The sequence below is a fragment of the Palaemon carinicauda genome, chromosome 8 (assembly GCF_036898095.1).
Source record: "Palaemon carinicauda isolate YSFRI2023 chromosome 8, ASM3689809v2, whole genome shotgun sequence".
NCBI lineage: Eukaryota > Metazoa > Arthropoda > Malacostraca > Decapoda > Palaemonidae > Palaemon > Palaemon carinicauda.
This window is the reverse complement of record NC_090732.1, coordinates 35,411,847-35,424,240: the sequence shown is the minus strand read 5'-3', so window position 1 is coordinate 35,424,240 and position 12,394 is coordinate 35,411,847. Positions and strand designations below refer to the sequence as shown.

At 45.5% G+C, this 12,394-nt stretch overlaps 1 protein-coding gene across 2 annotated transcripts in view; it reads left to right on the top strand.

Moving 5' to 3' along the window:
* The window catches only part of Bdp1 (transcription factor TFIIIB component B'' homolog Bdp1), a 186,334-nt gene that overhangs the window by 127,521 nt on the left and 46,419 nt on the right, over positions 1-12,394 (top strand). For both annotated transcript variants that reach the window (XM_068378561.1, XM_068378562.1), the window contains one exon: positions 8,872-9,181. In XM_068378561.1, coding sequence (XP_068234662.1) covers positions 8,872-9,181 — 310 coding nt within the window. The remainder of the gene's footprint in view (positions 1-8,871; positions 9,182-12,394) is intronic.

The following is a 12,394-nucleotide window of genomic DNA, read 5'->3' as shown; positions in this document are numbered from 1 at the left end:
ATGCTGCTGGATTTTTGCTAAAGCTGGGGCTTTTTTACAAATCGAAAAACCCTCGCGCTTTGAAAAATAAAAATAAGAATCTCCTTCCCGTGTACTGGATGCATAATCCAAATGCATGGATTACGAAGATGCTGACCTCCAACTGGTTCCACCAGTGTTTTATCTCGCAAGTCAGTAAATATCTCTTAGAGCAGGGCTTGCCATTTAAGATCCTTCTCCTTATGGATAACGCTGGTGGACACGCAACTGATCTGTCGCATGAGGGCATTCAGGTTGAGTTCCTGCCACCCAACACAACGTCATTAATTCAACCGATGGACCAGGGGGTTATCAGGGCGTTCAAGGCCCTCTACACGAAGGATACCTTGGTGGACCTTGTTGCGTGTGTGGATGCTGCCCAAGATGATGAGGAAGAAACATTCATTTTGAAGGCGTACTGGCGGAAGTACACAATAGCCACGTGCCTGCAGAGCATCCAGAAGGCACTGAAAGAAATGAAACCTGCTACTGTTAATGCGAGCTGGAAGAAGTTGTGGCCCCAGATTGTTTACGATGACGAGGGATTTACACCTGCTAAGATTCAACACTCTGCAATACGGAAATCTGTGCAGTTGGCTGTGATAATTGGAGGTGACGGGTTTGGCGACATGACGACTGAAGACGTTGACGAGTTGTTGGACTGCCATTCCCAGCCGCTAACTGACGCAGACCTCGAAGACCTGACGAAATTGGCCAGTGAAGAAGACAGTGAAACACAGGAAGAGACCCAAGAAAATGTCGAAGAAACGTGCTTAACATTAGAACGGCTTGCCAAGCTCTGCAACCTTGCGAAGGAGTTGAAAGAATTGTCGCAAGAGTGGGACGAGAATATGGTTCGTACTATGCAATTCTGCAACAAAATCGATGAAGACATGACTCCCTACAGGATGCTCTTCGAGCAAAAAAAGAAGTAGCGGCAGCAACTTCTGATCACAATGTTCTTCCAGCCTCGCAAAAAAGAGCCAGTTCCTCCTGCTACTATGCCTTCGGAAGAAATTGAAGAAGTGTCCCAGGAAGAAGTTGAAGAGGTGTCCCAGGAAAATACACCTCCGTCTGAAGAGACGTAAAATACTATCATTGGCTGCACAGTAAAAGACATCATCAGCTTCATCATCATCATTTCTACTGTGCAGCAATTTCATCGCCATCATCATTCAAGTTTTTCTTCAACTTCTTTCGTGGTGAGTACAGTAACAATCTTTATTATTTTATACTACAGTACTTTAATATTCTAGCATTTTAATATTTGTGTCTGTTTTAGTTTAGGGTACTGTAGTACATGCATTAAGTGTTCTGTACATTAAAGGGTAGTTTGTTAACAGTACTACGTAAAGGGAAGGTTTTAAAAGTCTGAATATACATGTTATAACCTATCATATTTTTTCGTTTATTACATTTAAAACAACTCTCTCTCTCTCTCTCTCTCTCTCTCTCTCTCTCTCTCTCTCTCTCTCTCTCTCTCTCTCTCTCTCTCTCTCTCTCTCTCTCTCGCAAAAAAAAAAAAAAAAAAAAAAAATAGTTTTCCTGCTTTGCTACGTATGTAGGATTTTATATAGATCTGGTAAATAATATTTGTAATAACATATTTACTAAAAGCTTTTAATATCATTATTTATCACTTTCATCATGCGCGTTTAATGCCTTCGTTTGTTTATTACGATAGAAGATGGAGCGTACAGTAAACGAATGGAAGGTTTCCGTTTCAGGCGGCGTCATAAAGAAAAACTTTGTATAAATGGCATTCATTTCACTTATTTGGAAGTCCTAAGAAAAATTAAGTAAAACATTGGTAATAACAAAATCAACATATAATCAATATAATCGATGCAAAAACTAACCTATACACAGATGTGTAAATGCGTTTGTTTCTTCATTATGATCAGAGATAAACGTAAACAAAACATTGGTTGTCATTTTTTATCATGCTTTTTGGCGTGTTTAGGAAACGCATGATATAAAATCGCCTTTAATATTTGTGCCTGTTTTAGTTTAGGGTACTGTAGTACATGCATTAAGTGCTCTGTACATTAAAGGGTAGTTTGTTAACAGTACTACGTACAAGGGAAGGTTTAAAAAGTCTGAATATACATGTTAAATAAATACGTAAATATGGTGTCCCTACTTCGCAGATTTTCAGCTATCACGGTCGGGTTTGGAACCTATCTACCGCGATAAACGAGGGTTCACTGTATTACACATCTCTTGTACAAAGATTCTTTAACAATTAGGCTTACTAAAATGCAAGGAGTATAATGTTAAAAGTTACATTAGAAGCCTGGAGTACACATCTCATTAGATTATGATTTTGATCAATGCAACCACATTGACCAAGACCGGCCAGGGAAGCGTTAATGTTTATATAATGTTCATTGTCAGTTATCACAAGGGATATTATTTTATCTTGATTTCACTTGACAAGGTGCATAGCCTTCCGACAGTAGACTAGGATCTATACAAGTAGACTGCTGCACTTATATCACAATTGGATACTTTTGTATAGTATCTGTTGTCAGAGGAAATTATATTTTTTCAGACACTTGGTTTTATGATGCTGTTTGCTAACTGCCAAATTTGTAATTATTTTGACACCAATAATCTTTGGGCTAAACTTCTTCTAAGTGATTGTTATATAAAACAGGTTAACTATACTACTGATTCATATTTCTTGCCTCTCATAGGACTCCCCCAAAAAATAAGTTGAGAAGTGAGATGGAAAAGATTAGTCGGAGTAAAATTGAGAGAGTCTATGGAATAAGTGTAAAAGAAAAAAGCAGATTAAGATTAATGGAGTAGGAGGGATACTGCTAAGAAGCTTAAGCACTGTCCAAACCTTGGCAAGGCAAATTCTAAATGCTATAGGGTATGGCGGGTAAACAAGGAATATTAAAGTAGTATATTTGCTTAGATCAAATAATATAAATTTTTCTATTGTTTATCCATTTTATTTCTTTGGTTCTATCAGTTAAGAGTACTGTACTATATTGCATGAAACACTAGGGATATTGGCTGAATAATGGTAAAATGTCAAGTGATGAGCATACCATTAGAGAAACCTACTCCATGGAGGACCAGTAGTCATTTACAATGACCAATATTGAAAAGATTTGTTTTGTTAATGCATAATAGTCAGTCCAGAGAGTGCTAATTTGATTATTCTACTGAATGTTGTAAACAATTTAGCAACATGTATTAACTTTCCAGAAGTTTTAATATAATCTTACATATGATAACTGAAAATTTGGTTTGTTTATTATTGCTGCTACATTAAAAAGTCATGCTTGCCTTTACTTGCAATATATCGAAGTGTGAAAATATTAAAGTTGCGACACTTATTGTATAATAATTTTTCAATTTTTTTCTAACAAATCAATTTTCATGCTAAGCTATTTTTTCCATGTTTTCAGAATCCAGAAATTTAGGGATAACCCGGTTAATAAATAATGTAAGGTCATTATTGATATTTAAAACTTGAATTACTCTAGGTAGTAAATGTCATTTCTATATAGTTATTTCCTTTTTTCTTAATGAAGACTCCAGCGACCAGGAGATGAGGAAAAAGAGAAGGAAGTCGAAGAGGAAGAAGTCGAGCTCGAACTCAGGCCCGTCAAAGAAGAAGGCCAAAGCTGCGAGGAAGAAGAACAAGAAGAAGTCAGAAAGAAGAGGGCTAAAGTGGCTTTTCCCCCTTGCTGGTCGAACACGGCTCTTGCCGCTCCAGTGCCTGCCTCGGCGGCTGCTGGAGCTGCTTCCGCACCCTTGCCCAGCGTCTCTTCGGCTCCGTCCACGCTCCAGATGCAGCCGTTGGCACACATTAACTTTCCCTTGCCCTTGCCCGGCAAGTCACCGGCTCCATCCATTCAGCGGAGGCAGCCACTGGCTCAGCCTGGCAGCATTGTTCTCACACCTAAAGTCTCACCGGCTCCATCCAGGCATTGGATGCAGCCGCTGGCACAGCAGGGCAGTCACTCCACGGATTACCCCGGGAGGGGGTAGACCTATGACGGCTACCTCCGCCTCGGCGGCTCCATCCGTGATGGAGGCAGCCGCTCCATCGAGCCGGCCGGATGTCAGGGATACGGCCGCCCCCACGGATCCATCCGTGATCAAGGATACAACCGACACGGAGGATCAAGTGGTAGAGGGCTTAATAGATACTGGCGAATGTTCGCCTGATGAAGTATCCTTTTACAGAAAGGTATTGGCACTGATTCGGCACCACCACAGGCTAGACAAGCCAAAACCGTCCTCAGAGCAGGCTTGGCTTTCGGGTTTGGGGAGGATGGTGGATAACCCAGTACAGCAGAAACCATCCTTGACCCTACCAGTGGCTCCGGACTTGTCCCTGGGCATGGACCACGTCGACCGGTTTGTCTCGGGGCACAAGAACTCCCTCTGAGCCCAAGGGTCCTTCAAGCTCCTGCCTGGACTGAGGACCCAGAAGAAATTTTATGTGCCAGATGGGCAGCCTACGGGGCCTCGGACTATGGAAGAAGCTGTCGCGACTCTGAGCCAGGGCAGTACGGATGACAGGATCCTTACTGCCCCAGTGGTCTTCTCTCAGGCAGAGGCCGCTATGATGGAGGACACGTTGCAGGACATCATCAATGTGGCCTCCTGGCTGGACTGGTGGGCACGCACCCTAGCAGGTTTTCAGCTCTCCCACGATCTCTCGGTGCCGTGCCGGAGAATCAAGCTCTATTACACGAGCTCATACGTTCGGGGGGCAAAGCCATGAAGTTCCCTATGTTCCAGTCCTTGACCCAGACAACAAACTGGATCTTAACAAGGAGAGATACGGTGCTTAACAGGCTCCCCCATAGACTCCCCGAACTGAAGGCCAAATTCCTGAGGAATGCTCCGGTGTGGGGTGAGACCCTGTTCCCCCTACAGACGGTAGCATAAACTTGGAAAGAGTGGGGAAGCTGAAAGACTCGGCTGAGCCTAGACAGCCAACGACAAGACGTCTTCCCCATAGAAGACTGTCTGTGGACGGGGCCTACCCACCAACGCCACCAGCTAGATAGGAGGCCCCCTCCCCTTCCTGGCATCAGTCCCCGCGGCCCTCCCGCAGAAGTGGTGCCCCAACCCAGGCCTCCTTTAGACAGAAATACGCGGGCTCGAGACGAGGCCGTCAAACTGTCTCCCCAGAAGGAGATAGGAAGGGAGGCCCCCTACACCTTCCCACACCACAGGTGGGGGGATGCCTCAAACACTATTGGCAAGCATGGCTGGACAACGGTACGGACCCATGGTCTGTGGCAGTCCTCAGAGAGGGATACAGGATACCCTTTCTGACAGAGCCGCCCCCTCTGATTCCCAAACATCGGGCAGAGTGGCTGGCCCCCAAGGATCACATGAAGAGAGCAGCCTTGCAGGAGGAGATGTCAGCCATGTTGGACAAAGGAGCACTGCAATCCATCCAGGAATCTTCCCCGGGGTTCTACAGCAGGCTCATCCTGGTGGAGAAAGCTACGGGAGGGTGAAGACCAGTCATCGACCTCTCGGCCCTGAACAAGTTCATCAAGAAGACGTCCTGCAAGATGGACATGCCGAAGTCGGTACTGGCAGCCTTGAGAGAAGGGGATTTCATGATGTCCCTGGACCTCAAGGACGCCTACTTTCAGATCTCCGTACACCCCTTCAGCAGGAAGTTCCTCAGGATGAAGTGGGGATCCCAGTCTCTACAGTTCAGGACCCTCTGCTTCGGCCTGTCAACGGCTCCGCAGGTGTTCACAAGGGTGTTCACCATAGTATCAGCCTGGGCACACAAGCAGGGTATCAGGCTGATCAGGTTTCTCAACGACTGGTTGCTTCTTTCAGCCTCAGAGGCAGTCTTAAAGGAGCATGGGACAAAGCTGTTACAGTTTAGCAGAGAACTGGGGATTACCATCAATTTAGAGAAGTCCCAGTTGGTCCCCACCACCAGGATGACGTACCTAGGCATGGTCCTGGACTCCCAGGTAGCAAGGGCATTCCCCTCTTAAGAGAGGCTGGACAATCTGGACCATGTAATGCAACCATTCCTAACAAATGCACCAATGAGAGCCAAGGATTGGCAGAGACTCGTGGGCCACCTGGTCTCGCTGGAGAAGCTAGTTCCTCAGGGAAGGCTCAAGCTGAGGCCGGTCCAGTGGAATCTGAAGGACCTCTGGTCATTGGGAGACCCGCCTCAGGCCTTAGTCATGATGACTCCAGCCACCAGAAACATGCTCCTCTGGTGGTCCGACAGGGCGAACACCCTAGGGGGGTTGCCGTTCGCGTCCGCTCCTCCGGAGATGTTGCTCTTCACGGACGCGTCAAAGGAAGGGTGGGGAGCCCATGTGTTCGAAGAGACAGCAGAGGGAAAGTGGTCCCCGGAGGAGAAGCTCCTCCACATAAACCTGCTCGAGCTCCTGACAGTTCAAAAGGCCCTCGCAATATTCGCCCATCACCTACAGGGAAACACAATAGCCCTCATTTGCGACAACACCACCATGGTGGCCTACATAAAGAAACAAGGAGGATTGAGATCAAGGGAGTTGTGCGATCTCACGTCTCGGATCCTGGAATGGGCCGAGAGAAAACACATCATTCTCACAGCCAGGTTCATTCCGGGGAAGAGAAACGTTCTAGCCGACGGCCTCAGCAGAGCAGGGCAAGTAGTGGGGTCGGAGTGGTCCCTACACCCACAAGGTCCTCCAGTTGTGGGGCTCACCGTTGATAGACCTGTTCGCCGCGAGGCTCAACACGCAGCTCCCCGTGTTCTGTTCTCCTGTGCCAGACCCGGCAGCAGCGTTCAAGGACGCCTTCCTACACTCGTGGGACGGACTCGATGCGTATGCCTTTCCCCCCTTCGGGATTCTCAGGCAGGTGCTCAACAGACTCAGACAATCAAGGGCTACAAGGATGACTTTGGTAGCGCCCTGGTGGCCGGAGAGGGAGTGGTTCGCGGATCTACAGGACCTGGCCACCCTTCTTCTGTGGCCCCTACCAATAAGGGAAAATCGGCTGCACCAGCCCCACTTTCAAAGGTTTCACGAAAACCCTCAGTGCCTTCAGCTACACGAGTGGAGGTTATCGAGCGTCTATTAAGGAAAGTAGGATACTCGGAGAAGACAGCTTCGAGGATGTCAGGGTATCTTCGGAAGTCCTCGATTGTGGTGTACCAGGCATCAGTCCACAAGATTGCAGACTTCCTGGTCCACCTGAGGGACAACCTGGGGGTCTCCATTCCAGCCATCAAGGGGGTCCGAGCTGCCCTGGGCCAGGTATTTCAACTCAGAGGCATCGACCTGGGGGCCTCTCGCCAGATTTCCATGCTCATCAGAAGTTTCGAGCAATCTTGTTCCCCCCACGCCTCTCGGGTCCCGCAGTGGGACGTGGCCAAGGTTTTCAAGGTTTTGATAAGGCCTCTCTTCAAACCCCTCAAGGATATCCTAGTTAAAGACCTCACCCTCAAGACAGTGTTCTTGCTAGCTCTGACCTCAGCCAAGCGTGTGAATGAGCTCCACGGCTTGTCATTCGAGGTCTCGCACTCGAAAGGGTTGAAGGACCTGTCCCTTAAGTTTCTGCCTGAATTTGTGGCCAAAACACAGAACCCGGCCATTGCAGACCCAAGGTTGGAAGGGTTCTCGGTCCCGGCGATCCCTCACTCAGACAACCCGGAAGACTTGCTCCTGTGCCCAGTGAGAACAGTTAGGAAATAGCAGAACAGCCAGACTCCGGCCGGACATCAAAAGTCTGTTTGTCTCCTCAGGCCCAGTAAAGAAGGCAGTGTCAAAGAACACGATCTCCTTCTGGCTTTGGCAAGTCATCAAGAGAGCTTATGCCAGTGAGGGGTCTGCAGTCCCGGGTACCCCGCGACCCCGTGATATTAAGGGTCTTAGCACTTCTTTGGCATTTGACAGCAACAAGGCAGTACAGTAGGCCAAATCATGCGAGCAGGCACATGGTCCAGGCAGTCCACCTTTACGGCCCACTACCTGAAAGACTGTACGAGGAAGTCCCTGGACTCCTTCTCTATTGGACCAGTGATTTCTGCCCTGCAACAGGTTTAAGGCTAAAGCCCCAGGTAGCCTGAGGGAAGTAATTGCAAGCGACACAAGTTTCCTCCTTACCTCCCTTTCCTTACTATCCTTTTTCCCTTTAATTCCCTCCTCCCATGTGAGAGATGGATGTTGTGGAAGCCCATGTCCGGATTATGCATAAAGGATTATACAAACAGGTAGACTTTTGCATGCTTCCCCTGACTCTCCTACCTTGTTCTTTGTGTCGTCTGGACCTAGCCTCCTATCTAGGTCCCGTGTCCTGGGATGGTAGTGGTGGGTCTTCCGGCCTGTAAGTCCACCCCTGCCTCCTAAAGTGTAAGTCTCCTGAGAAAGTAGTTTGAAGTAAGTACTCCGTGTTGGAACAAATCACAAATTTTAAGTAATTTGTATTTTTCCTAACAGTACTTTCCTCGAACTACTTTCAGGTTATTGCCCACCCATCCTGCCCCGGGTGCCTTACAGGAGTTCGAAGTACTGTAGTACACATATGCTTACTGGCGACACAGACCTAGCAGCGCACTCTCACGCTGACCCCAGGTCGCCTCAGGGCACGTATCCATCCGCCACGGAGGGACCCGACAAGGGAAAACGGAGATAGGGGGAACTGCGCAAAATTCTTGGTCGGTTAGGGAGGAGATCCCAGATACTCCTGAAAAAGTAGTTTGAGGTAAATACTGTTAGGAAAAATACAAATTACTTAAAATTTGTGATTTTATTTTGTTTTAATTTTTTTTTATTACAAAGCATAGCAGACAAGGGGCAATGCCTGCATGTTCAAATGTCAAAATTATTTTGTGTGTTTTTTCAGTTAAGGGAAAAGCAGAAACGGATCAGTTAAATGATGCAGCTGATGATGGTATTGATGCAAGTGATTCAGATGTTGAATATGAACCTGTGAAATCAAGGTTGAAGATCAGTGATCAGGATTCTGTAAAAGACTTGCCAAGAAAGAAAAGATTGTCAAAATCAGGTTTGAAGAATAGCGATCAAGATCCTGTAAAAGATTTGCCAAGGAAGAAGAATATGTCGAAATCAGGTTTGAAGAATAGTGATCAAGCTCCTGTTAAAAATTTGCCAAAGAAGAAAAGAGTATTAAAAAGGAAAAAACCAAAGATGTGGTATGTATATTGTTGTTATTTTTATGATTATTTTTATCAATCATTCATGACTTCAGAAATATTTTCTTTGAACTTGAAGCTATCTGTATGGTTTTTTGAAAAACTATCCAAGTGTTTATATACTACATATACATATATGCTGTATCCTCTATGTGTATTCAAAATTTAGCACAACCACCAGGTATGGAGTATTTAGTGTAATTATTAATTAGCGCTGCCTCTGTCACTTAAGATACAATATTTTGTCTCCTCTTTTTTACACTAATATGAATATTTCAGTTAATTATAACTGGCAGACATAAATGTAAGGTTCTTTCTGATTTTCCATATCATTAATTATTGTTAATAACGAGTAATATCTTTTAGATGACTTATATAACACTGGCATTTTTGGGCTCGAGCCATGTCATCCTGATGGAAGTTTCTGATTGGCAGCTTCTACTTTGGATATTTCTGAGAGTGATATAACAGAGAAATTTTACCTTAGAGGTTATTACAGAGTTCTAACCTCCGGAGCGAATGTCCCAAGAGATATCGTGTATAAATCAGGGATGTGTTAATAACAAGCCATGGTTAACCTTCCCCGAATATAGTTAACCTTGTCTCAAAGGATAAGAGTTAGTGTAGGAAATGTGGGCTAAAGAGCCGTTACAACTTCCGATCTCAATGTGCTACAACTAACACATTTCCTGTTGAACCATTTCCTTTCGCAGTCGCCATCTTTGATGGTCGCTTGGAGATTTTCTGCCTGTTTTTCTTAGATTTTTGAGTGATTTTCAATCATGGATGCTTCAGCTTTTTTTAATTGACTAACTTGAGTACCCCCCTTTTTGTGTGTTGGAGAGTTTCACATATCCACCCCGTGCTTATTTTGATTTGCATGCTTTTATTGTTCTGTGGCCGGCATGCGGTCGACGCCATTGCATCATGTTACCAAATCGCTCAGAAATGCATAGTTATTTAGTCATATTATTGTAGGAATATGTTTTACATTATTCTTTTACAGTGTGGTATGATTGTGGATATCCCACCACCTGTTTTTTGGTGTTTCTCGTGTGTTTTTTATTAGCATTAATTTAGGCTAGCCTACCCTAGCCGGCGGCCATGCCTGATAAATTTCCTCTTGTGCACCATCCCCTTCTTTCACCTAACCTTACTAGTTTGGTGAGCCTGTGTATCCTCCCATGCTGTCGACTCGTCACGGCAGGAATCTGGGGTCTTGAAGGTTCCTCTGAGAGTTGGATAGTGTTTTCAGTTGTCCTAGGGTGACTGTTTCCATTAAGCATTCTTAGGCTTCCCTCTTAGTCTTTGGTAGGCTATGCCTGGTTGTGAGGACTTGCCCTCTGTGCCCTATCACTGCAGACCCTTTGGAACACTAATCCTGTTTTAATGTCATACTTAGGCCTTCCTGTCATGCCGCCTCACCAATTTCTGAGTCCCCCATCACCACCCCTTTCTCCCTTACCTTTGTGCCTGTTAGTATGCCTACTTGCTGTGAAACTTTGTTCCCATCCCTGTCTAGTCCCATGGTTGCTGAAGTACATTTCGTCTCCATCCTTGGACAGGTTAACTTGTAGGCTGTCTTTCCTGGCCCTAGGTGGGCGAGATTTTCGCCTTCCATGGATTAAATCTCTCTGCTGCCTTAAAGACCACCCTTGGGGGTTTTCTCCGCCCCTTGCCCTTCCTAGTTAGGCCATAACCTGACTGTACTTGGAACTATGTTCCTCTTGTCTAGTGATCTTACCCTAGCTTTTGAGCTTTCCCTCACCCACTAGGTAGGCTAGGCTTCCCATGGCATAACCCTATCTAGGCGTAGAGTTGGTATTATTATTATTATTATTATTATTATTATTATTTGCTAAGCTACAACCCTAGTTGGAAAATCAGGATGCTATAAGCCCAGGGGCTCCAACAGGGAAAATAGCTCAGTGAGGAAAGGAAACAAGGTAAAATAAAATATTTTAAGAACAATAACAATAAAATAAATATTTCCTAAGTAAACTATAAAAACTAACAAAACAGGAGGAAAAGAAATAAGATAGAATAGTGTGCTCAAGTATACCCTCAAGCAAGAGAACTAACCCAAGACAGTGGAAGGCCATGGTACATAGGCCATGGCTCTACTCAAGAGTAGAGAACAATGGTTTGTTTTTGGAGTGTCCTCCTTCTAGAAGAGTTGCTTACCATAGCTAAAGACCCTTTTCTACCCTTACTAAGAGGAAAGTGGCCACTGAACAATTATGATAAAGAAGTTAACCCGTTGAGAGAAGAATTGTTTGGTAGTCACAGTGTTATCAGGTGTATGTTGACAGAGGGGAATATGTAAAGAGAATATGCCAGACTATTCGGTGTATGTGTAGGCAAAGGGAAAATGAACCGTAACCAGAGAGAAGGATCCAATGTAGTACTGTCTGGCCAGTCAAAGGACCCCTATAACTTTCTAGCTGTAGTATCTCAACTGGTAGCTGGTGCCCTGACCAACCTACTACCTTGGTATTATCCTCTGCCGCCTTGGGAGTTGCCTGTCCTGTGTCTGCAGCTTCCCTTCCTGTGCTATATCCCTCTTGCTGCGTAGTCTTGACTGCCTTGCTAGGTAAGCCCATCTAGGCAGAAGTGTCACCTTCTGTCTCTGCTTCCAGTCTTGTCAGCTTGAGTTCTAGCACTGGCTGTGTGTTGACTATGGGTCATTCCCTCTGCCGCCTGAGCTGCAGCCTTAGACTAGTCATCTGCTCTTTTCTACACCCATATCTGAGGAAAATTGTCCTCTGGAGTTGGTTGGTTGGATCCTGCCTGGTTGTCAGGACATCCTTTGAATTTCCAATTCTTAGCGTCCTGGCCGTCTTATACGTCTGTCATTATTTTATGGGCTAAACCCCCCCTTTTCATAAGTTATGATAATGGTCAGGTCTTGGCACGTTCACTTATTAGCTGCCTTTCATTCCTGTACTTCCCCTGAGTGTGGATCCTTCTGTATGGGATTGTTCACTCTCTCCCTGTCGACTTTGCAATGCGTCTGCTGCCTTGGGTATTGACAGATCAGTTTTTATTTTGCCTACTAGAAATAGTTGCCGCCTTAACCCAGCTGCTGCCACCTCGGGGGCTGCTGTTGCTGGTCTAGGCAGTATGATAAGTGAACTTGCCTTCTAAGGTTGTTCCAATAGACCTGCTCTGAAGGTTATGGTGTCTCTTTAATGTGATCCTATCCTCCATATT